The sequence below is a fragment of the Oryctolagus cuniculus genome, chromosome 19, assembly GCF_964237555.1.
Source record: "Oryctolagus cuniculus chromosome 19, mOryCun1.1, whole genome shotgun sequence".
In the NCBI taxonomy this organism is placed as follows: Eukaryota; Metazoa; Chordata; class Mammalia; order Lagomorpha; family Leporidae; genus Oryctolagus; species Oryctolagus cuniculus.
Window position 1 is genome coordinate 65,072,167 of NC_091450.1, and position 27,711 is coordinate 65,099,877.

At 45.3% G+C, this 27,711-nt stretch overlaps 1 protein-coding gene across 1 annotated transcript in view; it reads right to left on the bottom strand.

The window, feature by feature from the left end:
• Window positions 1-27,711, bottom strand: part of LOC127489780 (uncharacterized) — a 278,910-nt gene that overhangs the window by 124,004 nt on the left and 127,195 nt on the right. The window contains exons 13-15 of the mRNA XM_070064726.1: window positions 9,446-9,539; window positions 2,044-2,119; window positions 685-729 (exon numbers count right to left, since the gene is read on the bottom strand). Of these exons, the coding sequence (XP_069920827.1) occupies window positions 685-729; window positions 2,044-2,119; window positions 9,446-9,539 (215 nt within the window). The remainder of the gene's footprint in view (window positions 1-684; window positions 730-2,043; window positions 2,120-9,445; window positions 9,540-27,711) is intronic.

Consider the following 27,711-nt stretch of genomic DNA (forward strand, 5'->3'; position numbering starts at 1 on the left):
TGGTTGCAGTCCCAGCTCCCTTGTGGATTCCAGCAGCTTGCTTATGTGCACCCTGGGAGGCAGCAGTGCTTGGGTTCCTGCCATCACATGGGAAACTCTGAGTTCTGGCCTGCTGGGCCTGGTCCTGCTCCTGCTGTTGTGGACATTTTGGCAGTGAATATACAAAGAGTATTCTCTCTCTCTCTCTCTCTCTCTCTCTCTCTCTCTCTGTGTGTGTGTGTGTGTGTGTGCATGCGCGTCTGTGGATGATGCCTTTCAAATAAAATACAATTAAGGCAGTTTCTCAAATACACACATAGCAATGAGTATTTTGGCTCAGCAGGTTCAGCAGCTGCTTGGGATATGCATATCCCATAGTGGAGTGCCTAGTTGAGTCCTGGCCACTCCACTTCTGATCCAGGTTTTGTGCTAATATACCCGAGAGATGATATATGATGGCTCCAGTACTTGAGGACCAAGGTTCCTAGCTCCAGGCTTCTGGCTTCAGCCTGGCCCATCCGCAGCTGTTGCTGGCCTTTGGGGAGTGAATCAGCAGATGGAGGATCTGAAAGTATCTCTTTTTCACCCCCACTCCTCATTTTAAACAAATAAATGTTACAAAACATAGCAACCACACACACTGATCATCAACTCCTATAAAGCCAGTAGGAATTTGATGGACAAAGGTGTGCAGAGTAAACTTACTGGGGTCACAGGTGGCCTCCTCAGAGCCAGCCCTTGAGCTGAGACCTGGAGGATGGGGAGGAGTCACCACAATAGCAATCCCAAGCGAAATGAAGCCGGAGGAATGACTCTTCAAGGTCAACACTAGTTACTGCTGACCAGTAGGAACAGAGACTTAATTCACCACATTCTGTAAGAACCAAAGCACAAAGCACAATACCTAAATATTTTGAAAGTTTTTGTGTTGTGAAACAGAGGGACAAAGAGGGACTGCATTTTGTCAACCCAAGTTTTAGAACCAATTATATGGCCACCTTTCTGCATACTGTGCAGAAACAACAGTCCCTGCCCACTCAGAACTAAAAACGCTCTAAGAATGTCATAGTTAAAATAATTCCAGCATTTCAACATCTAATCTGGAAGTAAAAATAACCTGTACTGAGGTATCCAGGACCTTAGTTTCCTAAGTGCAACAAATATCCTCAGCAATTGATGCTTACTTCTTAAAATTCTAGAGCCATTCTCTGATCTAGTTGCCTCTGTTGAGCCCCATAGTCCCAATTAATGTAATAATATGACTGGGATACATACATTTTTACATTATGTGTTTCCTCATATAATTACATTCATAAAGATAATATAACAGAATACATTCCTCAGGAATTTTCACAAAATTAGGGAAACACTGGGTATCACAGAGGAGAATCAGAGTTCAGTGGGCGATGACACACACACAACTGTCTACTTGGGTTTCCCAGTCAATGCTATCACTGCTGTGCTGGAGAACCTTCAAGGCACACTGAGATAAACCATCTTAGCAAATCAGGAAAAACAGGAGTCAAAGCCTGCGAGCAGAAACTTCCTTTCTGGATGACCAGATCCATTTCTCAGTTCCTATCCACTAAGTAGAACTCTAAATCCAGAAAATAATACCAAAAAAACCTGGAAATTAACACAGTGGCTGGGCGTCTTCATCGCCCACCTGGTGGTTCACCCATCCTGGCATCAGCATTCAGCCACGCAGGTTCATTCCTTCTGGAACTATATGTGATACCTCTGAGCACATATACATTTTAAAGTATACTTATAACAACATACAATTTATGATATGTAACAAAAATAATTTATAATATAAAATACACTATTTAATTTGTAGCATACAATGTAATACACAATTTATTCTTCCTTCCATCTGGCTCCTGAAGGCCTGAGTGTCCCTGACCCATGTTCGGGGCCATCACATGATATGCACAAAGAGTTCAAAAAGACTCACCAGGCGAGGATGGATGAACCTGAGTCAGAGGCCCAGTGAATCCACTACCACTCCTCAGACACCAGCGGCCCAGCCTTCCTGCAGGTGTTGCTCATCATGGAGCTCACCTCCTTGTTCCAAGTCCAGCGCCGGGGCTCTACACAGCATCCGAGGAAGAATGCTGCAACGCTGGACACCAAGAAGCTAAAGGGAAATAGTAGGACTGAGCAACACTTTTATAAAATTGGTATTCAATGGCAAACTTCAGTTCTGATGGGAATACTTTCTGGTGCCAACCGATAAGAAAACAAAGACCCAGATTGTGTAGGCTGGCACAGGGAGCATGGCTTCAGGCAGCTCCTGATCTGGAGCTGTCAAAAGTAGGCAGCAAGGTGAGGCGAGCTCAGGGTAGTGGGGCCACAGGTCTTTCATTTGTTTCACTTTGTTCTTTGAAATTATACTGCGATTCATTTTAAAATTTGACAGAGCATTTTTCATTAGGCACCTCTAATAAATAAAAAGAAATAACATTATATTTATGTACATATAGTATATGTTTTTTTTAACATTTGGAAATTGCCAGGAACCACATGGGATACCAAAACACAATGGTGACCAAGACACAAATTTGCCAAGTTCTCTGTCTGTTGTGTGGGGAGCAACTGGGAGTAACTCGGACTAGACTAAGTTACTGGAATTAAGACTTATTCTGTGCATCTGCTCTCCCACAATATGGCGCTGGGAGAGGAGAAAACAGCTTCTACACAGCTGCCTCCAGTTCAACCAATAAACTGTAGGACCTGCTCCTGATTGGAGGAGAGCAGCGTACTCGGCATGTGGGTAGCAGAGTTGGGATTGGTGGAAGAGGACTATAAAGGAGGAGAGAGACAACATGCACCAGGAACATCTAAGGGGAACATCTATCTGAAGGAACACCTGTGCAGCTCCCAAGAGAGCCGGCCGGCAGTGTGCCGCTCCCCCGCGGAAGTGGGGAAAAGTGGCAGGGGGAACCGCCCTTCTACGGAGGTGGAAGGGACAGTAGCCAACCCGGGAAGAACTAGCAGCAAACCCGCCGAGGGCCGAGCACACAAAAGAACAGCGCAGGGTCCTGTGTCATTCCTCCACGAAGAGGGGGAGCGACATAATGGTGCCGTGACTCAGATATGAAGCCTAGGCAGGGTTTAGCATCGTTCCTCCATGAAGAGGGGGAGCGACATGTTGTACTCTATTTTACTCTATCCATCCCCAAACCCTTAAGGAGAAAGAGTCTCCAGTTGATATTTAAAAAATCAGATGAAATTAAACATCAGGAGAAGCCCGCAAATGAGAATACAAAGTGCTGGGGAAAGTATGGTTGAGAGGCCGAGACCACCCTCCTTCAGGAAGCTGTGGAGCAACCTGCAGCACCTTACTCTGTAACAGAGCGCTGGGGCTCAAGGTGCATAAGTGCCCTCTGCTAGACACCTGGCCAGTACACAAGTACAAGTATGCCATATTCTATGAGATGACCCAATCAGAGCATGGGAGAAGTGTGTATATCCCTGCCTCCCTCTCAGTAACTCTGCCTTTCAAATTAAAAAAAAAAATACTATGTATTGGGTATGTGGCTGCACACGAGGGTACTTCAAAAGGTTCATGAGAAATGGAATTAAAATAGCTTGCAGGAGCAGGCATTTGATTTGGAAGTTAAGATGCCAGTTGGGAAGCACATGTCCCACACCAAAGTGTCTGGGTTCAGCTCCCAGTTCCATCTTCTCAATCCAGCTTCCTGCTATTGTGCACACTATGGTGCAGTGGGTTTTATATCTCCCTCTCTCTCAAATAAACAAAATATTTAAAAATGCTTCAAGATCCTGCACAATCTCCACAAACTTGTTAGAGATCCGCACATGCTGAAACTTTAAGTACAAAACATGTCCATTAATCTGCATGAACAGCAAATGCCTCCCAGCGTGTTCCCTCCAGGGACCAGGGGAGGAAGCTGGGACTGGGGTCTGAGCAGGACTTCTACATTATCATTAATGTTTTACTGCCTTTAAAATGTTGAAACCAATGTGGCATGTCAGTCTTCCTTCTCCACGGTGAGTGCTGGGGTGGGCATTTTATCAGATTCTGCACTCCTGGTTTGTTTTTTTTTTTTTTTGCTCAATATTGAACAGAAGAATTCTTGTTACTTGACTGTGTCCCTAGACATGCTTCCCCCATCTTCATGTCAGTGTATGGTCTCCAAGGACTGAAGTTATTCCCTAACTCATCTGAACATGCCAGGGACATGCATCAGGACTGCGCATGCAAGGAGGGATGGTGGAGGGTGGAAACCCAGAGACATCTACAAGCGTTGTTCTCGATGGGCTTCTTTGGGCTTGCTCTAGCTATGGCCAACGGCACGTGGCCCACACCCTCCTGGGGTGAGTGTGGGAACATTGGGCTTGTTGGGGTTGAGGGGTTTAACAAAGATTCCAGTGCCCTTTCCCAACCTTACACCCTGTGTGAGTACCCTGGATCCTCCATGGTGCAGAGATGCCTGGCTAAACTCCAGGAAGTGGATGACAACTTAAATTGCCCTTGATGTGTGTTTCTCTGGGGACTGAAATCACCGTTACAAACTTGCTGCATTTAAAGGCTTAACTTCTGGAAATGGCACAACAGAATTTTACAACGTCAGGATTTTCAAGAATGGAATCCAGGGTGGCCACTGGAAAGGGAACAGAATATTTGCCAATTCTCCCACCCAAATTTCTTCTCCTGTATATATTTCAACTGCCCTACAATTGAGTTACATTTCCATCAAGATTTCACATTTCTGAGTATTCCACCTGCAGGGCACCCCTCATAAAAGGAAGAACGAATTCATTAGCCCAGCTCTTGTCTCTGCGCTGGCAGCAATCACACTCTCTAAGAGGATCGCGTGTCTCACATGGATTTACCTGAGGTTTTTCCTGGCATTTGGACAATTACTTAAAATGCTAAAAAGGGTGATGCAGAAACAGGATTATTGAGGTGAAGAAGAGAGGAAGGGAAGTTGTCACAGGACCATGACTTCCCAATTGAATAGTTCCTTTCTCAGGTCTGTGTTAATTGTAAAGAAGTATACTACCTACCACACACACACACACACACACACACCGCTCAAGCCCCAGGACAGAGAGGAACTTGACCTCTATGCTAGAGGTTGATATTTTAGAGCGACCCTGTACTCTCCTGCCATAAACTCACATGATCTGCTGACTGTCATTAACGATGGCCAGAAACTTCATGCATTGCTCAAAAGTTATTACCTAATTACCGAGGGCAACACAAGCATGGTGCTAAGCAGCATTGTTCATGCGTCACCTCAATTAATACTCACAATAGCTTCTCAAAACAAAATCCTCAGGAAGCAAGGTCAGCATCACCCAGGAAAATGCTAGAATCACAAATGCTTGTACTGTTGCTACTTGAGACATGCCAACATGCGGAGCCCAGTCTCTGATGTAACAAGCTCTCCCCAAAATAATGATGTGTGCCAAAGTTGGGGAATGATCACTGAGAGAGTGGGGGCTGTTATAATTTCACAATGAACACCTCAGGCCCAGAAAGGTAAATTGATCATTCAAGGCACAGAGAAAGCAGAAGACACCATATTTGAAACCAGACAGGCTAAATCCAGAGCCCAGTCCCTCAATCACAGTGCTACAATGCTCATTATCTGAGGAATGAAGTATGGATTGAATCAGTGAGCATCAGACAAAAATATGCCAAATGAGTCTGCAGTGATAACTCTAAATCTCAACAGCTGAGCCAGTGATGGGCCACAAGAACAATGAGACTTCTCAGAAACATCAAATTGACTCTACATCCACCAAGTTGGTAGCAGTCAAATAAATTAGGAGCTGTCCATTTGATGGAATACAATTCAGCTCTAAGTGTGATGGTTGCCAAGACGTCCCATGGCCCATAAAAATACTTAGTGTATAAGGAGGCAAGAAATACTAAGTCTGAGACCAGAAGCACCAGTATGGGCCAGAAGCACCAGTATGGGCAGTTTTTCCCCAACAGTCGCAAGTGGCTGAGGACTTGGGAAACTGGGGGATTTAACAACCTGTGGGTGTGAATGCAAATTGGCAGTTATTCTGCACCAAAACTGGGTCATAGATATTTAAATTTTAAAACTTGCATGACTTATGACCCCAAACCCCCACTTCTTAGAAGGAATCACATGTGCATAGTCAAGCTGGATCATTATCACTGCAGATCAACACTTCTAAGGGGGAAAATCTCACAAAACGAAACTGCAATCATTACGTGGATTGGATAAATAAATCAGATTTCTTCTATATTGAAGAATGTGATCTGTACATTATAAGGAACCTAGATATCCCTGAGATACAGAGAGAGAGAGAGAGAAAGAGAGGGAGGGAGGGAGGGAGAGAGGGAGAGGGAGAGGGAGAGGGAGAGGGAGAGGGAGAGAGAGAGAGAGAGAGAGAGAGAGACTCTCTATACCATTTGTAAGTTTCTTGAATACACGTTAGGAATAAAGCATAAAATTAATTATCTTAAAAGCAAAAGGATTTGAGATAAAGGGAGAGGAAAGCAGAGTGAAATTAAATACAACAGAAATCCCAAATGCACACACATCACATTATCTATTTTCAGTGCATATTTTCATCAACAAACATCTAAACAAGCGACCACTAAACTGCAATCTCACTTTAGGAGATAAGCAAAGAGCTCTCTCTTACTGGCAAAGAGTATGCAGTGGGGCCTCTGGCTTCTCGGTCTGCCCGTAGCAGCTAACCTTGTCCTCGAGGATGTAGGAGAACTTCTCCAACATGGAAGACATGGCAGTGGTTAGGATGCTGAGACCGCCCCTAACTCTCACCTCCAGGCTGTAGTCTCAATCACTGGAGGAGACTGAAATGAGTCATGAGGGAAACTCTTTGGAGGTGTGAACTTTATGCTTATAGCAAATTGCAGCATGGTCCAGCCACACCTCTAGTGCTCAGTGGCCACATCTTATACAGTACAGGTCTCTACAGTCAAGATGATCTCTCAGCAGCTAGGTCCAATCAGTCTTTTTGGGATTTATAGTTCTGAAGCATTTATCCTGCTGAGTGTCACCTTCCTTATCCTGGCCATACTTGCTTCCATCACTTTCCAAAACATCTCTGCTTCTTGCCCTTCTCTTACATCCCTGATGACTTCTTATGGAAGCCTCTTCCTTCACTCACCTCCCACTCCATTAGCACTCCTCCCGGGTTCTGTGTTACAGCCACTGTTTCTCTCTCAGTTTATCATTTTCTTGGATATTTTAGCCATTTTTAGAGTTAAACTAGAGATGATGATGGCTCCCAAATCCTGTATCTAGCCCTAATCATTCCCATATCAAAATAACTGGACATTCATTGTACCTCACCAACCAATTCAACTCAACAAACTCTAAAACTGACCTTACCATTTACCAACTCAAAACTCAGTGCATGATACTTGTCTACCAGCCAGCCAGAATCTACAGGAATGGGTCCCACCAAGCAGAGGCTGGAGAATTTACCTGTCACAACTTGGGGGTGAGGTACAACCAACACTTAGTGTATAAACACCAGAGAGGATGCTAAAGTCTTTAATGCATAAAACAACTCCCCACGGCTATGAATTACCCAAATGTCAAGAGACCCACTGCTGAAAATCAGCTTTTTTTTTCGTCCTTTCTATTTATTTACTTTTAATATAAATTTTATAAATAAAACCTTAGGAATACAGTGAATCTTCCCACCATACCCATCCTCTCACCTACACTCCCACACCGCTTCTTCCTCCCTCTCCCCTTCCCAGTCCCATTCTCCATTAAAATTCATTTTCAATTAACATTATACACAGAAGACAAATTATATATTAAGTAAAGATTTCAGCAAGTTGCACACACACGTGCTCACACACACATACACACACACACAGTTTGAGAACTAGTTTTTCGGCCGGCGCCGTGGCTCACTAGGCTAATCCTCCGCCTTGCGGCACTGGCACACCAGGTTCTAGTCCCGGTCGGGGCACCGGATTCTGTCCAGGTTGCCCCTTTTCCAGGCCAGCTGTCTGCTGTGGTCAGGGAGTGCAGTGGAGGATGGCCCAAGTCCTTGGGCCCTGCACCCCATGGGAGACCAGGATAAGCACCTGGATCCTGCCTTCGGATCAGCACGGTGCGCCGGCCGCAGCACGCTGGTTGCAGTGGCCATTGGAGGGTGAACCAACGGCAAAGGAAGACCTTTCTCTCTGTCTCTCTCACTGTCCACTCTGCCTGTCAAAAAAATAAAAATAAAAAAAAGAGAACTAGTTTTACAGTTAACTCTCATAATGCAACTCATTGAGGACAGAGATCCTGCATAGGGAGTTAGAACACAGTGACTCCTGTTGTTAATTTAACAATCCCACATATGAGGTCAGTGAAACAGCTTTAAAGCCATAGCTGTACCTGTATGGTGTGGAGCCCAGTGGCTATACTTATTCCTGTCCCTTTCACAGACTCTGGAGTGGGGCCCAGAGTCAGCGCTTTAACAAGCTCCCCAGTTGACTTTTAAGTGCACTAAATGGTTAAGAGTCACTGCTATGAGGCAGAGCCAACCTCAACGTCAAAGAGATTCATGCATTCTTCTTCAATGACAAGCACTGGATCACTTGATACACAATAAAAAGCTGAAATTCAAAGTCTGAGTAATCCCCTAACTTCAGCCTTTAGGATCAACACCCTCAGCTTTCATGGGAGTTACTTTATTAGCACAATCCCAGAGAAACTGACCCATAAACTTCACAGTACAAAGTAAAGAGTGTTCACTGCACAATTCGCTTCTTCAGTCCTAAAGCTCACAACTTGTTTCTTGCCAAGTTGAAACTTGGAAATACAGAGCCATGTTTGGTGCTCTGCCCACTGGAGAGGCTGCAGCAAAGGCCGCTGCAGAAAAATCTTCAAACCTTTTCATTTTATTAAGCTTAGTATATATTGTGAAACACACGAAAGATACTGCTCTTGAGATACAAGGATAAAAATAGGAGATGGACGCAACAGCCGGAGCTAAGCAGATTTCAAGCCAAGAGCCAGGAGCTTCCTCCAGGACTCCCACACAGGTGCTGTGGCCCAAGGACTTGGGCCCTCTTCTACTACTTGGCCAAGCCACAGCAGAGCTGGGACAGAAGTGGAACTCCTGAGACTCGAACCAACTCCCATATGGGATGTTGGTACTGCAGGCGGCGGCTTCATCCACTATGCCATGGCTCAGCCAACCTGCTGCCCCAAATACCTAGGCTGTTCCCTCTTGTAATCCAGCTTTCTGCTCATACCCCTAAGGAAAGCAGAGGAAGCAGCCCAAGGGCTTAGGCATCCAAACCCACACTGGAATACTGGATAAAGTACCTGGATTCTGGTCTGTCCTGGCCCACCCCCGGGACACTGTAGCCACCTGGGGTAGGGACCCATACATTGAAGATCTCTCCTGCACTGCCTCATCTATAACTCTGCCTTGCAAACCAATCTTTAAAAAGTAAAAAATATCTAGTACTTACTATGAGGTGTCAGAACCTTGGACAGGCTGGAACAGAGCACAGAGGGATTCTTGGTGTTTCTCTAAGCTTCTGCTTTCTCCTCCGTGTGTGTAGTCTGTGAAAATTCACTGGATTATGTACCAGTTAATTCAAGTGCCCCGTGCCCCTGTGCCCCTGCACATATACCTTACACTGCTGCACAACCCACAGCAGAGGCCGTGAGTAAAGGCCTCTTCTTATGGACGTGGCCAAGGCTACATCTGGCCAGGCACAGGAAACCCCCAAAACAGTACCAGGACCATGGGAAAAGTTCTTCCTCTCCCAACCACCCACCACACCCTCTAGGACTCCTGTCACACTCCCCCTCCCTTTCCTTTCTGCAACACGCCTTTCTTAGCTTCGTTTCACGCCTCCCCACATTCATGCCACCTTTTCATTCTCTCCCATTCCTCTCTGTTCCCACCTCTCCCTTGACACTCTTCCTCTTCCTACTATCCCCATAACCCCCTTGCATGCACACCCCAGCCCCCACCCACACCATGACAGAAAGGCCAACACGCCAAACTCAACACAGAAAGAGCATTTCTGTTCTTCTGGAACAGGAACTAAGTAAGAGGCATTCTCTTCTGGAAGGAGCCAAAGAAGAGAACTGAGCCTAGTAATTTCCAGAAGCCCAAGGTAACTGATGTGGCCGCCTCGGGTCTGGCCTCTCCAGATCCAGGCCTGAACCTGGGGCTGCTGGGTCTCCCTCATGCTCCGCCAGCAGGGTCGAGGACGGCTCTTCATTGCTTCAAAAGGCTCTCGGGTTGAGCCAACGCACTGCGGACTCCCACCTGAGCACATCGGGTCAAAAGGGGCCACGCATGTGCACGCACTTCCAAGGAACAGTGCTGGGCGCAGGCGCAATCCCCATGGGCGGCTGCCATGGCACCAGGGGACACATTGGCATGCTGCTGCATCCAGGGTCTGACGCAGCAGGGCCACTTCCAATCCCTCTGCTCCAGACTGTGACCCAGGGGGGCTGTGGCTGATGACCCAGGTAGTCTGGACCCTACCTCCAGGCCTTGTGGGAGTCCTGAATGGAGCTCCTGCCTCCTGGATTCTGCCTGGCCCAGCCCTGGCCATCAAAGCCATGTGGGGAGAGAAGCAGTGCAGGGGCCATCGCAAACAATATTTCTCTCTCTTAGTGATCATCCATATAGGGGTTCACTCCACAGATGACTACAAAGGCTGGCACTGGGACAGACCAAAGCAGAAGCCAGGGACATTTTATCTGGTGCTCCATTCTGGGTTCAGGGGCCTAAGTCCTTGGGCCTTCTCCCTCTGCTTTCCCAAGCTGCTTAGCAGACAGCTGGATCCCACAGGGAAGGGCCTCTAGGAGAGGCAGGCACTGCGGGGTCAGGTGAAGCCACTGACCACAGTGCCGGCATCCCATATGGGCGCTGGTTTGAGTCCCAGCTGCTCCAGTTCCAATGCAGCTCTCTGCTGTGGTCTGGGAATGCAGTAGAAGTCCTTGTGCCTCTGTACCCATGCAGGAGACCCCAGCGATTCTCCTGGCCCCTGGCTCCTGGCTCTGGATCCCCTCAACTCTATCCATTGTAGCCAATTAGGGAGTGGACCAGCACATGGAAGACAACTATCTCTCTCTCTCTCTCTCTCTCTCTCTCTCTAACTCCTAATTTCAAGTAAAAAATACCTTAAAAAAAGCAAAATTCTTTTAAAAAAGGAAAACATAGCTCTAAATAAAATACTACATCAAGGCCAACTAGTAGAGTTTATCTAGAATTTGATACTATATGCACTACATGCCCTACTAACAAAGAATTTGAAAAAGAGTTTAACTGGGTCTTAGAAAAGGTTTTGGTACCCATTCATTCTCTTCTTCCTTACAAACATTCTGTGTGGTATTATTTCTGAAATATACATGAGGAAATCTTTGGAATTTATTTATTCAGACACTTACATACCCATTCGCACAAGGACTTGAAACACCCACGATCTACACGGTTCTCCACGGAACACAGGTCTGCTTCCCAATCTCCAATCTCCATAACTAGCCTTGCATTTAAAGTATGGATCATGTTTGAAATAGGACAAATCCTGTGTTCCACGAAGCAAGATAGAATATAAAGGTAGCATCTGAGGTCACTGTTGACATTTTCTACGTGCATGTTATCCTGTTGGTACTTTTTCTCTCATTTCTCAATGTTAGATACAAATGGGGATGGAGAAAGTTCAACTACCCCTATGTGCAGATGACATGATTCTATATATATATATAGGAGATCCAAAAGATTCCACTAAGAGACTCTCGAAACTCATAGTAGAGTTTGGTAATGTGGCAGGATAGAAAATCAACAGCCTTTGTATACACCAACAATGTCATGGCTGAGAAAGAACCTCTATGACCAAACCTGTTCAAGTAGCTACCAAGAAAATAAAGGACCTTGGAATAAATTTAACCAAGGAGGTCCAATATCTGAGAATCACAAAAGATTAAACAAAAGAATAGAAGAAAACAAAAAAATTGAGATGCTTCTGCACTACAAAAGAAACACTCAGCAAAATGAAAAAGCAAATAACAGAATGGGCAGAATTATCTTCAAAGTATGCAACTGATAATGGATTAAGTACCAGAAACTTTCAAGAAACTCAACAACAGCAAAACAAACCACCCACCAAGAAATAAGCAAGGGACTTCAACAGGCATATTTCAAGAAAGGAAATCTAAATGGCCAACAAACACATACAAAAATGCTCAGGATCACTAGCCATCAGGGAAATGCAAATCAATACTACAATGGCCTTCAGGAAGTGGGGGAAAGACACCCTAATCCACTGCTGGTAGGAATGTAAACTGCTACAGCCACTGTGGAAGACAGTATGGAGATACCTCAGAAATCTGAAGATAGATGTACCATATGAGCCAGCCACTCCAGCCCTGGGAATATACAAAAGGGAAATGAAATCAACATACAAACAGTGATCTCTGCCCTCATATTTACTACAGCTAATTACAAGAGCAAAGATAGGCAAGCAACCAAAATGCACATCACCTGAAGACTGAATAATGACATTATGGGCTATGTACACCATACATGCATGTACAGACAGCACAGCCTGGCTATTCTGCATCCTGCTGCAATGAGCATAGGCCTGTGAAAACCTCTGCCTACATAATGATTCGTTTCCTTCAATATGTTACCAGTACTGTGTACATCCATACAGTTTTCCATGTTGACAGGACTTGTTTCACATGACAAACTGTATTGCTATACATGTATATATTAAGGAATACAGATACCAGATCAATAAACCCAATTTTACCTTCAAACACTAGAACAGAAAAGTAAATCTTAAGAAACTGGAAGGAGGAAAAATACACAAATTGAAATAAATCCAATGGAATAGAAAATATCACAACAGAAATTCAGTGAGACAAAAATACTATTCTTGAACACTCAATGACATGGACAAAACGTTTATCTGTAGGAAACAAAGGAGAAAAGGGAACAGACTCAAGTGACTTCACAACAGAAACGACGGAGAGGACACGATTACCTACCTTACCAAAATAATCATCAGAAAACACTATGGAAAAGCCAAGGCACAAGGATTTGGTCAATGTTGCTACAGTGTGGACTGATTGTCAGAAAGACACAAACCACTAAAACTGAATACAGTAAAACAAGAAACCCTAAATACACTTATACTTTGAAAAGAGACTGCAGTAGCAGGGAAACAAAAATAAACAAACAACAAACATGAAGAAAAGTCCAGGACCAGATGGCTCTACTGGTGAGAACTCCCATTTAAACGATAATTATAATCTGTTCTTTGCACACCCTTCCAAAAAGGAGATGAAGAGGAAAAGACTTCCATTTTATTCCATCAGACCAGCATTATCTCAACATCCAAAACAAGCACACATCACAAAGAAAATGGCACACAAATATCCGTCATGAATGTGTCACATGCCTCAACAAAATATTACCAAATGCCATCCAGGAGCACAAACAAAGCTTAGCACACTGTGTGCAACTGAGAGTTACTCTGGGAATGCAAGGACGGCTACCATACATAAGCAATTTATCCCAGAACAGAACAAACATGGGAAAAACCCACAGAGTATCCCGATAGACACAGAAAACCTATTTCACAAAACCTTCATTACTTTTGCAGTATTAAAAACAAATCATCAAATTAGGAACGCAAGGTACACCTCGGCCTGACAAGGCTCGTTCATGAAAAACCCACAGAGCGCTAACATCACACCCAATGCCAGGAACCCGAAACTGTCCTCCTAGACCAGGACACAGACACGCACTTTCACTCTCCTTCCTCCCGACAACAGTCTCAGAGATCTAGAGCAGGGTGGCTGGGCCCTCAAAAAGCAAACAGACAGGAACATGGGGCAGTTCCAGGAGATGGAGCCACCTCTGCTCTCGCACAGCTGCTCGCACCCTGGGGACCCTTCCAGAATGTCCGCACTGCATGACCGCGACTCCACCCGCGCCTTTGGGACCAAGAGCAACATGCACGCTGGCACCCAAGACCCCAGCGGGAAGCCGCAACAGCCACGGGTCACTCACCTCCAAGGGGGCCCAGTCTGCAGGCAGGATAGAGGCCTGCCAAAGCCGTTGCTTCCGGAAGGGGCCGAAAAAGAGAACCGCACCTGGGAAATGGCTCGGCAGCCTCGGACACGCAGCCTTTCCTGATCCCGGCCTGACCCTGGGGCTGCTGGGTCTCCCTCAGGCTTGGCCACCAGCGTCGAGGATGGCTCCTCACCTCATAGCTTGTGCAGTCTCTCGGGCAGCAGCAGACGCAGGCGCTGACTCCTACCTATGCGCCAAGCTCAGACGCGGCCATGCCAGAGGGTGCACTTCCGGGTCAAAGTGCAGGACGCAGGCGCAGGCCCCAGTGGCCGTTGCCATGGCACTACAGAACGCATCTGTGCACTTCAGCATCCAGGGACAGAAGCCCCAGGGCCACTTTAGTCCCGCTGCTCCAGACTTTGACCCAGAGAGGCAGCTGCTGATTGCCCAGGTTCTCTGGATCCTGCCTCCCTGCTGCTCAGAGTCCTGAATGGAGCTCCTGCCTCCTGGCTTCTGCCTGGCCCAGCGCTGGCCATCAAAGCCACGTGGGGAGAGAAGCAGTGCAGGGGCCATCGCAAGCACTGTTCTCTCTCTGATTGTCTATATGGGGGTTCAACCCTCAGGTGTCTACAAAGGCCAGCACTGGGACAGGCCGAAGCAGAACCCAGGGACTTTTTATCTCGTGCTCCATTCTGGGTTCAGGGGCCTAAGTCCTTGGGCCGTCTCCCTTTGCTTTCCCAGGCGTGTTAGCAGACAGCTGGATCCCAGGGGGAAAGGCTTCCGGGAAGGGCCGGCACTGTGGGGTAGTGGGTCAAGCTACCACCCGCAGTGCCGGCATCCCATGACGCCAGTTCGAGTCCTGGCTGTTCCACTTCCAATGCAGTTCTCTGCTGTGGTCTGGGAAGGCAGTAAAAAATGCCCCAAATCCTAGTGCCTCTGCACCCATGAAGAGACCCCAGGGAGGCTCCTGGCTCCTGGCTTCAGATACTCAGCTCTGCCCACTGCAGCCAATTTGGTAGTAGACCAGCAGATGGAAGACTCCTTCCCTCTCTCTCTCTTTTCTCCCTCCACCTTCAACTTTCACAATAACTAAAGAAATATACTCAACCATCCAGTGATCTAATACCCAAGGAATGACAAATTAAAATGACAACCTGGAGAAAGAGTGCCTTGGATGACAGCACAGAGTCAGGTCCCCAAAGCACCAGACTACGCATTGTTTGTGGTCAGTGTTCATTTAAATATTTTTAAATTAAAGTAAGATTATTTCATCTGGAATTCCAATTTTAGGCTTTTTGCTGCTTTGTGCCTCTGACTTCCAGCAGGGTGAGTCTTCCCCATGGAAGGTACAGGAGCAGAAATCCATCTGCCATAAGGGCTGTCCTGTTACTTTCCTCAACACATGCACTTGCACAGGTTAAGACAAACTGGCGCTAAAGAGAAAACAGAGTATCAGGCCACAGTTCCCCCCAGCTCCTCCCCACTATCACACCCTTTCCTGCACACACATCCACATTTTTAATAAGGACAAAGACTACTTAAAGAGAACGTTGGGTGTGCCAGGTACTACCGCAAGTACCTGAACTTATTTATCTTCACAACAAACGGATGAAGAAACCACGATTATCTCCATTTTGAGGAAGAGGCAGAGAAGGATGAAAGATGCCATATAACTCCCCTAGAAACAGGTCAAGCCACGGACTGACCTCAATTCAGACTTACATCAACTCAGGTCCTTTCCATAATGCCACAGGCCCTCTGCTCACTTCTGATCCAAACCAGAAACACGTTAACCAGAGTGATGAGAAAAGTCCTCTAAGTAACCCTTGTCTCACCCAGAAGTGGGAATTGAGGATGTAATATACAGGTCCATTTTACCACTGCATCTCTCTGTCTGTGATGGGGGCTCGGGCAGGGGTTTAGAACTCCCTGAATATGCACTCTCTCTGCCCAATGATCTGAAATAGAAGTTGGAGGAAAACATGTAGAGAGGCATTGCTTCCCTATGCAACTGTGTTCTGAACGCTGCATTTTTTTGCCTGTCTCCTTCTCATAAAGGCCACGTGCAGGAGATAGCCTGGCTGACAGTCTGTAAGGCAGGTTTTGGAAGACACAGTTTCCTTGTTCTAACAAGTAATCTGATGTTCCTAAGATGCTACTGTACCTATTAAAAAGAAAATGGGGGAAAAAAAGTAAATGAGTGGCATTTCTTAATGAGCACTATACTTCATGTGTTGTACTATGCGAATTAATGGTAAAACTAGTACTCAAACAGTACTTTATACTTTGTGTTTCTGTGTGGGTGCAAACTGTTGATATCTTTACTTAGTATATATTAAGTTGATCTTCTGTATATAAAACTAATTGGAAATGAATCTTGATGAAGAATGGGATGGGAGAGGGGGTGGGAGATGGGATGGCTGTGGGTGGGAGGGAGGTTATGGGGGGAAAAGCCTCTATAATCCAAAAGTTGCACTTTTGAAATTTATATTTGTTAAATACAAATTTAAAACATATACATAAACAAAGCTCAAAGCATCGCAACGACAGACTGCAAGACACAGAACAGGGCAGTTACAATCAAAACAGCATGGTATAAGCAAAAAATTGACATATAGACCAATGGAACAGAAAAGAAACTCCAGAAATCTGTGCACACATCTACAAACAAATTCTATTGGACAAATGAGCTGAAGATCAATCCCAGGTGCAAAGGACAGTCTCTTCAAAAAATGGTCCTGGGAAAACTGGACCTCCACATGCAGAACTATGAAAGAAGACCCATGCCTTACACCTTATACAAAAAACAATTAAAAATACTTCAAGGAACAAAATCTAAAACCCAATCTCATCAAACTACTAGAGAACATTGGGGAAAACCAAAAGGTATTGGCAAAGGCAAAGATTTCTGGGGAAAAAGATCCCAGAAGCACAAGCAATAAAAGCAGAGACAAATATGATTCCATCAAGCCGAGGAGCTTCTGCGCTACAAAGAAACACTCAGCAAAGTGAAAGGGCAACTGAAAGTATGGGAGAAAATACTTGCAAACTATGAAACTGATAAAAGATTAATATCCAGAATCTATAAAGAGTTCAAGGAACTCAACAACCACAAAACCAAAAATCCAGTTTAGAAATGGGAAAAGGACTTGAACATGCATTTTTTCAAGTGAGGACATTCATATGGCCAACAGACACTTGAAAAAATGCTCAAGATCACAAACCATCACAGAATTGCAAATCCAAATGACAATGAGGTTTCACTGCACAACAGTTAGAATGGCTCACATACAGAAATCAACAAACAATGAATGCTACTGAGGATGTGACAACTATGGGGACGTAATCCACTGTTGGTGGGAACATAAACTGGTGAAGCCATTGTGGAAGCAAGTAGAGATACCTCAGAAAGCTGGAAATAAATCTACTATATGACTCAGCAATCCATCTCAAGGTGATTTACCCCTGGGAAATGAAATCAGCATATTTGAAAGGATTATTTGCACCTCCAAGTTTAGTACAGCTCAGTTCACAATAGCTAAGACATGGAATCAACCCTGATGTCCATGAACTGATGACTGGATAAAGAAATCATGGCCTATATACACTAGGTAACACAACCCATTGGGGATTACAGAGATGCTGTCTTTAGCAACAAAATGGATATAATTGGAAACCAGTATATTTAGTGAAATAAGCCATTCTGCAAGGACAAATACCATATATTACCCTGATTTGTGGTAACTAATAGAGACCTAAAGGGTAATGGGTAGGAGGGAAACTGACATTCTGTGATAGATGATTTTCTACAGTGTTTTTTTTTTCTCCATACTGTTCTCTACTTATTATATGGTTAAACATATGAGCATATAGTTAACTGAAAATAGATAATTATTAATAATTAAGAGTGGTAACAAGGCCGGCGCTATGGCTCAATAGGCTAATCCTCCGCCTTGCGGTGCTGGCACACTGGGTTCTAGTCCCGGTCGGGGTGCCGGATTCTGTCCCGGTTGCCCCTCTTCCAGGCCAGCTCTCTGCTGTGGCCCGGGAGTGCAGTGGAGGATGGCCCAAGTACTTGGGCCCTGCACCCACATGGGAGACCAGGAGAAGCACCTGGATCCTGGCTTCGGATCAGTGCGGTGTGCTGGCCGCAGTGTGCCGGCCATGGCAGCCATTGGAGGGTGAACCAACGGCAAAGGAAGACCTTTCTCTCTGTCTCTCTCTCTCTCTCACTGTCCACTATGCCTGTCAAAAAAAAAAAAAAAAAGAAAGAAAGAAAGAAAGAAAGAAATCCTTTAAGGAGAGACTTTTTAGGATGCTGGGGGATGACTGAGCACCATGGGTAAGAACACAGCTGGAGTCAGCCATACCTCTGGATGGCTTCAGCCGTGTTCTCCAACCTGCCCATAACTCAACTGTATCAACTGTAAATGGCAAACGCCCTCACCTCATATGGCTGTGATAATTTAACGGATGTAAACTTAGTGCATCTCCAGGTAATCATAAACATAAGCCCATTGCTAACACTACAGCTATCACAACAGTGTGTTCTGTGTTATGTTTTGTAGTACAGATGCTGTTGTGATCAGTGACTTGCACTATGTGACAGGCGTGGGCATGTCCAGACCACAGCCTCCCTGGCACTCACTTGATTTTGATGAACTTCCGACACGGCACCGTGTTCCTCACACACGCCTCAGTCAGTGGGTTGATGTCTTCCACCATAACGAAGGGGGCCTCCTCCAGGGTGATGATGCTCAGGTGGTTGTGATCCAGCTCACAGTCAGAGAAGGACTTGTACCAGGGCCACACCGTGGGCCTTGGGCTCAGGGTCTGGTTCTCCCACTTACCCACCTGCACCACAAACACAGAGATACACCAGTGCTGCCTTGCGCCTCTGACTTCTGGCAGGGCAAGTCCTTCCCACGGAAGGCGTGGGAGCAGAAATCCATCTGCCGTAAGAGCTGTCCTCTTACTTTCCTAAACATGTGCTCTTGCTCACAGGTTAAGACAAACTGGGGCTAATGAGAAAACAGAGTATTGGGTCACAGTTCCCCCCAGCTCCTCCACAGAGGAACTGCACATGCATGTCTGGGAGTGGCACCAAAACATGATGTCCTGCCAGAGCTCATTGTCACGGATGTGACGGAAAAAGTGTAGACTTCTGAAAAAATCAGCAAGGTCTATGTCCAGCCCTCCAAAAAGGATGTGGGTGTCCCAGGAAGTGACCTAACTGTTGCACCAAATGCCTGCTACGAAAAAATTGGTTTTGGTATAAAAAATTTTGACATGGATACCTACGTGAGAGGTCTTGAAAAAACTTCATGAAAACATCTATTATTAAAAAAAAAACCTACGTTGTGGAATTCAAACATTTTTGCAACAAAATCAAGTTATCTTTGAATTCCATTTTCTAGGAATTCATTGAAGTACCTTCGTTCTAACTGAAATACTCTAGGCACATGCTTCATCACTGACAGCTTCGTTTTCCCAGCTGTAAAATGTACACAATCCCACCGTCTTCCTAAGAACATCATGACAAATAAATAAGGTAGTGCTTAGCGTACATCAGGACCTGTCAAAACAGAATCAATTGTGCTCCCTCTGAGCTGCTTGAGCGTCTTGGTGAAAGTGAATTGAAGGCTGTGGGCTGTATTTTTATTTTCACAGGCAGATTTAGACAGTGAAAGAGAGAGACAGAGAGAGAGGTCTTCCTTTTCCATTGGTTCACCCCCAAGTGGCTGCTACAGCTGGCGTGCTGCGGCTGGCACGCTGCGCAGATCTGAAGCCAGGAGCCAGGTGTTTCCTCCTGGTCTCCCATATGGGTGCAGGGCCCAAGGACTTGGGCCATCCTTCACTACGTTACTGGGACACAACAGGGAGCTGGACTGGAAAAGGAGCAACCGGGACAGAACCAGCGCCCCAATCAGAACTAGAACCCTGTGTGCCAGCACTGCAGGCAGAGGATTAGCCTAGTGAGCCGTGGTGCCAGCCGGCTGTATGTTTTAAACCATAATTTTTTTTGACAGCTTATTGGCACTGCTCACACACACCAAGAATAAGCTGTCCTGACCAGTGCTGGCTCCTTCCTCCTCCTGCTCCTGCTCCCACACGTGATCACTTGACACCGCAGGTCAGTGCTGTGTTTGTGACAATAAACTCCAGGGAAGCACCTCGTCTGAAAAGCTAAGTGCCAAGTCCATGCTCGGCTGGGTGGCTGTGACCCCTCCCCACCCCTCCAGTAACATCAGCATCACATGAAATGAATGGTGGACAAGCAGGGCGCCAGGAGTCTGAATCTGAAGGTGCTTTCCGATTCTGCAGGGTGCTTCTGTTAACTGAGCTACAGTAACTGTGTCATAGCCACAAAACCCGACCTGCCTGGCACACTAGGCTCATAAATCCCCAAGGCAACATAAACTAAGGCAAACATAAACTAAGGTTGTGCTGCTGGCTGCACAACCTTTGGTGATGTCACTGACCACATTACACAGAGGACTTCACAGCAAAATTCCAGCCAAAGCTGGTCTGCGTCAGATCAGTGCAGCTCCAGCCATTGTAGCCAACTGGGGATTGACTCAGCATATAGGAGCCCTCTCTCTCTCTCTCTTTTTCTTTCTCTCTCTGCCTGTCCTTTTCTCTTTGCATACCTCTGACTTTCAATAAATAAATAAATAAATAAATAAATAATTTTCTAAAAAAAGCTAATATGGAGGGCGGCTATTTGGTGAATTGGTTGCGACATGGCTTGGGACACCCACATCCCATATCAGAATGCTTGGGTTCAATTCCCAGCCCGAGCTCCCAATTCCAGCTTCCTGTCAATGCAGACCTTTGGAGGCAGCAGGTGATGGCTCAAGTACCTGGAACCTGATACCCATGTGGGAGACCTGGATCGAGGTCCCAGATCCTGTATTCACCTAGGTCAAAATCATAGCTCTATGAGGAGTTATCATTGTATATTCATTCAGTAAACATTATTAAGTGTCCACAGTATAACAAGTACTGGCCTACAAAGATATAATGGGTAAGGTCCCTGGAGTTCATCCTCATCCTCATCAACATCATCTTATTATTATCATGATCATTATTATCGATACAGAACATAGAAAGAGGACTGATGTAGCGGACCCAGCACATATAATTCCAGAAGAAAGAAAATGTTTTCTCTTATCCTGTCTTTGATATTAATTGTATTAATTGGTGAAAAACTAACCCTGTGTGTTTGGGCTCAAATTCACCATCTATAATACAGCACAGAAAAGAAAATTGCACTTTTGATGTTGTAAGACTACTTAAAATAATGTATTAAAATTCACGTTATTTTTATAAATTTGAGTTGAATTTTCTGAATTAGCTACTTAAAAATATTTCAGACCAGAGTTACTGTCATCAGTCACTTGTATTCTAATATTTACCTGAATAGGAAAAAAAGTTATAATCACTGTTTAATACCCTAGGGACTATGATGATGACACATAAACACTCCTAGTCCTCTTATGTACAAAAAAAGAAAAATCTTTGAAAAATTATTGTCCTAACTGGTCTCTAGCACCTTTTTCTTCTCTGCCATCATGAAATTTAAATCCAAATGACAACACCAGTCTGTTAGATGAGAAAGATGACACATGGAACATTTCAGAATTTAACAAGATTATGATCTTAATTCCCCAAATCTTGCTTTGGGTACTACTTTGACCATCAGATAAAAACTCTCATGAAGACAAGAAATGTAGCTTGCCTGGGATGTATACCCACACCCATGTGGATACAGTGTTCCATTCTTTGTGTCAACAAACACTTCCTCTTTGCCCTCACACACGTGATCACGGTGGGGCCATCTCCTGACTATCCTGAGAAACAATGACACAGGCAGCCATACGCCCTATCTCTTAGCTAACTGAGGATGTCATCACATGCCTGAGGGAAAAACAGCTTCCCCAAGAGCCTGGGGTTGCTGGTAGGAGATAACATAAAAAGTTGTCTTTTAGTCATTATTCTTTGACTCACAGGTTATTTAAAAGTGTTGTTTATTGTGTTAACAATGGAAAAATTTCCAGAAATCTTTGTCATTCAATTATAGCTCTCATGTATTCCTTGAAGCACTAAGTAAATCCTTTTAAATTTATTAAAACTTCCTTTATGACCTAAAGAATTACATCCATATATATTTTCTGAGTGCTTTCAAAACATGTGTGTTCTGTTATTGATTTCAGTGTTCTACATATGTGTATTAAGTCAACTGGTTTGTGATATCTTTAAGACTGTTTCCATACCAACTTTTATCTGCTTGCTCTACTGATTACTGAGATAAGAATATTGAAATCTCCCATTTTAGTTATGGATTTTCAGATAAACCTTGCAGTTCTATCAACTTTTGTGTCAGCATCTTGAAGCTGTGTTACTAGGTCTATAAATACTTAGATTGATATCTTACTGATGGATCAAAGCATTTATCATCATGGATTGACTTTCTTTATCATTGAAAATATCCCATGATCCTAAAAATATTCCATGATCTGTGTTGCTAATGTAGCTAGTCCAGTTTTGTAGATGACTAATGTGTATCTCTTTCTCCATATTTCAATTTTCAAGCTATTATATTCAAACTGAATTTCATTTAGGGAGCCTATACTTGGGTCTTGCTTTTTGATTCAATGTTATAATCTCTCTGCCTTGTAACTGAGTTCCTTATACCATTTACATTTAATGTAATTAATGAAATAGCTGAGTTTAAATTAATCTCCTAGTTAGGTGTTTTCTATCTGTTCTATGTTCTGTTTTTCCTCTTTATCTATCTACTTTTGGATCAGTTTCCTTTCCATGATTCCATTTTATTTCTTTTACGGGTTAATTATACCCCTACTTATTTACCTTTAGTGACTTCTTTAGGTTTCATGATATATATTTTAAATTTATCACATTTATCTTCAAGTGATATTGTACCATGTCAAATGGTGTATTTCCATTTCACTCTCCCTACAGTTGTACTACAGTTGCCACACATTTAACTTTAAAAAGCTATAAACTGTATGCTACATTTTTAGTATTTTTGCTGTAAAAAAGTCATTTATCTTTTAAAGTGACTAAACAGTTTAAAAATCTGTATACATTTAACCATGTAGCTTTCAATTCTCATGTTTTCATCTTTTGTGTTGATTCAAATACCCACTTAGTAACATTTTCTTTCTCCCTAAAGGACTTTTTCTATATTTCTGGTAGTGTGGATGTGCTGGTGATGAATTATTTCTGTGATTCTATGTCTGGAGTCTTTATTTCACTCTCACACTGGAAAGATACATTCACTGTGCAAAGAATTCTATGCTGACACTCTTTATCTTTCAGTACTTCAAAGAGTTTCTCCGTTCTCTTGTAGCATATGTTGTTTCTAATGATAAAACTACTGTCAATCTTTTCTTTTAAAAGATTTATGCATTTATTTGAAAGGCAGAGTTGCAGAGATACAGAAGCGGGGGGGGGGGTCTTCTATCCACTAGTACACCTCCCAAAATTGACACAATGGCTGGAGCTGGGGCAATCCAAAGCCAGGAGCCAGTAATTTTTCTGGGTCTCCCAAAGTGGGGATTTTACCTTAAAACACTAGAACAGCAAAGTAAATCTTAAGAAAGTGGAAGGAGGAAAAATATACAAACTGATATAAATCCAACAGAATAGAAAATATCACAACAGAAATTCAGTGAGACCAAAATACTATTCTTGAACACTCAGTGACATGGACAAATCGTTTATCCGCAGGAAACAAGGGAAAAAAGGGAACAGACTCAAGTGACTTCACAACAGAAATGACAGAGAGGACACAATTACCTACCTTACCAAAATAATCATCAGAAAACACTATGGAAAAGCCAAGGCACAAGGATTTGGTCAATGTTGCTACAGTGTGGACTGATTGTCAGAAAGACACAAACCACTAAAACTGAATACAGTAAAACAAGAAACCCTAAATACACTTATACTTTGAAAAGAGACTGCAGTAGTGGGAAACAAATACACATGAAGAAAAGTCCAGGACCAGACGGCTCTACTGGTGAGAACTCCCATTTAAAAGATAATTAAAATCCGTTCTTTCCCTTCCAAAAGGGAGAGGAAGAGGAAAAACTTTCCTTTTTATTCCATCAGACCAGCGTTATCCCAACATCCAAAACAAGCACACATCATAAAGAAAATAGCACACAAATATCCATCATGAATGTGTCACATGCCTCAATAAAATATTACCAAATGCCATCCAGGAGCACAAACAAAGCTTAGCACACTGTGCGCAACTGAGAGTTACTCCGGGAATGCAAGGACGGCTACCATACATAAGCAATTAATCCCAGAGCAGAACAAACATGGGAAAAGCCACAAAGTATCCCGATAGACACAGAAAACCTATTTCACAAAACCTTCCTTACTTTCGCAGTATTAAAAAAATAAAATCATCGAATTAAGAACAGATGGTACACCTGGGCCTGACAATGGTCTTTCATTAAAAAGCCACAGAGCACTAACAGCACACCAAATGCGAGTAACCGGAAACTGTCCTCCTAGACCAGGACACAGACACACATTCTCGCTCTCATTCCTCCCGACAACAGTCTCAGAGGTCTAGAGCAGGGTGGCTGGGCCCTCAAAAAGCAAACAGACCGGAACGTGGGGCAGTTCCGGGAGGAGACGGAGCCACCACTGCTCTCGCACAGCTACTTGCACCCTGGGGACCCTTCCAGACCGTCCGCACAGCACGACCGCGACTTCGGCACCCAAAAGCAACAGGCACAACCCCAACGGGAAACCGCAACAGCCGCACGTCACTCACCTCGGTGGGGGGGGTGGTCTGCCAGCGGGACAGAGGTCTGCCAAGGCCGTTGCTTTCGGAAGGGGCCGAAGAAGAGAACCGCACCTGGGAAACGGTGTGGTAGCCTCGGACACGAAGCCTCTCCTGATCCTGGCCTGACCCTGGGGCAGCTGGGTCTCCCTCATGCTTGGCCATCAGCGTCGAGCACGGCTCCTCACAGCTTGTGCAGGCTCTCGGGCAGCAGCGGACGCGGTGCTGACTCCCACAAGAGTGCTGGCGGGGCAGTCGGGGTACGCATGCGTTTGTGTGCACTTCCGGGTCAAAGTGCAGGACGCAGGCGCAGTCCCCACTGGCCGTCGCCATGGTGCCACGGGACACATCTGCACCCTGCCACATCCAGCGTCCTTCTGATGCCCCAGGCCCGCTTCAGTCAGCTTCTTCTGCTCCGGGTGTGACTCAGCCAAGGCGGTGCTCGGCCAAAGCTAGAAGCCCAAAGCTCAAACCCGGTCTCCGCATGAGTGGCAGGGACCCCTGGAGCGCATTCACAGGAAGCTGGATCAGAAGAAGAGGAGCCTGAACTCAAACCAGAAACTCCAGTGTGGGATGCAGGCATCCCACTGTGCCGGATGGCTGCAATGTCCATCTGTTAACCAACGTCTCCCTCAACACTCACTCATGTATCCATTTGTTTTTCTTTTTCTTTTTTTGACAGGCAGAGTGGACAGTGAGAAAGAGAGACAGAGAGAAAGGTCTTCCTTTGCCGTTGGTTCACCCTCCAATGGCCGCCATGGCCGGCGTGCTGCGGCCGGCGCACCGCGCTGATCCGATGGCAGGAGCCAGGTACTTATCCTGGTCTCCCATGGGGTGCAGGGCCCAAGCACTTGGGCCATCCTCCACTGCACTCCCGGGCCATAGCAGACAGCTGGCCTGGAAGAGGGGCAACTGGTACAGAATCTGGCGCCCCCACTGGGACTAGAACCCCGTGTGCCAGCGCCGCAAGGTGGAGGATTAGCCTAGTGAGCCGTGGCGCCAGCCACCTTATACCATATTTTACACCATCAACTTTCAGTTAGTTGGGTTCAATTGCTTTACCAGCTGCCCAACTAAGTCAAATGCCCTGACAGAATGTCCCTGGAACTTACACCTCCTGCCCACCCCACACAGGGCAGAACCTCCAACAACACATCTCGATCAGATTCCACTTAAAGTGCAGGGATGACCTGGAGAGACTGGGAGAAATATACATAAAATGAGAAAGCAGTAAAAGTGAGCCACCCTCCAGAAATGGGGGGAGGGAAGGGGTTTTTCATCAAAGCTAGACAGTCAGCACCTCCCCCTAAGCAGCCAAAGCCATGAGTCCTCTGTCCCCTTCTCCTGTGGTATGTACTTCTTTAAAAAAGAAAAAAAAAGATCTATTTACTTATTTAAAAGTCAGAGTTACACAGAAAGAGAAGGACAGACAGAGAGGGAGAGGTCTTCCATCCTCTGGTTCACTCCCCGGTTGGCCACAACAGTCAGAGCTGGGCTGTTCTGAAGCCAGAAGCCAGGAGCTTCTTCCAGGTTCCCCACACGGGTGCATATGCCCAAGGACTTGTGCCATCTTCTACTGCTTTCCCAGGCCATAGCAGAGAGCTGGGTCAGAAGTAGAGCAGCCAGGTCTCAGACCAGCACCCACATGGGATGCTGGCACTGCAGGCGGTGGCTTTACCCGCTATGCCACAGTGCTGGCCCTGGTATGTACTTCTGATGACCATATAACTTCCTTTCCAATTAGCACTCTGACAGCCAAGGCCAGGGTAACCAGCAATGACATTCATCAGTCTCGTCATCTGTTTTTTTTTTTAAGATTTATTTATTTGTTTGAAAGGCAGAGTGACAGAGAGGCAGAGGCAGAGAGAAAGGTCTTCCATCCACTGGTTCACTCCACAGATGGTCTCAATGGCTGAAGCTGCACCAACCCGAAGCCAGAAGCCAGGAGCTTCTTCTTCCAGTGCAGGTGCAGGGGCCCAAGCACTTGGGCCATCTTCTACAGCTTTCCCAGGCCATAGCAGAGAGCCGGATCAGAAGTGGAGCAGCTGGGACTAGAACTGGAGCCTATATGGGATGCCGACACTGCAGGTAGCAACTTCACCCGCTACACCACAGAGCCGGCCCTAGTCATTTGTTTTCAAGAACAACTTGAGGAATCCAACAGATGAGATTGTCCCAGGTCATCTCAGGGTAAACCTGAGGTTGAAAAACTAATATTAGGGGCAGGCACTTGGCACGGAGGTCAAGCCTCTGGTTGGAACAACTACATCCAAATCTCAGTGCCTGGGTTCAAGTCCCAGCTCCACTACTGATTCCAGTTTCCTGCTACCGTGTCCTGTGAGAGGAAGCAGGTGGTGGCCCATGTAGCTGGGCCCTTCCACTCACAGGGACACAGGACTGACTTCCTGGTTTCTGACTATGGCCCAACTCAGCCTCCCCAATCATTGTAGGACTTGGGGAGTAAATCAATGGATAGGAGTGTTGGTGTCTGTGTATCTTTTTCTCTGTCTGTGGCTATGTCTCTTTCAAACAAATAAAATAAATAAATATTTTTGAGTGAGAAGGGGTTTGTGGCAGGGAATTATTATCGGCTAAAAGGTCAAAGTGTATTCAACTTCAATGCCCTCATGATAGTAACTACAACACCATTTTTTTTTTTCTTTTTGAGATAGAGTTACAGACAGAAAATGGGAGAGAGAGAGAGAGAGAGAGAGGACTTCCATCCCTGGTTCACTCCCCAAATGGTCACAACAGCTGGAGCTGGGCCAGTCGGAAGCCAGGAGCCAGGAGCTTCATTTGGTCTCCACACAGGTGCAGGGGCCCAAGCACTTGGACAATCTGCTGCTGCTTTCCCAGGCCATAGC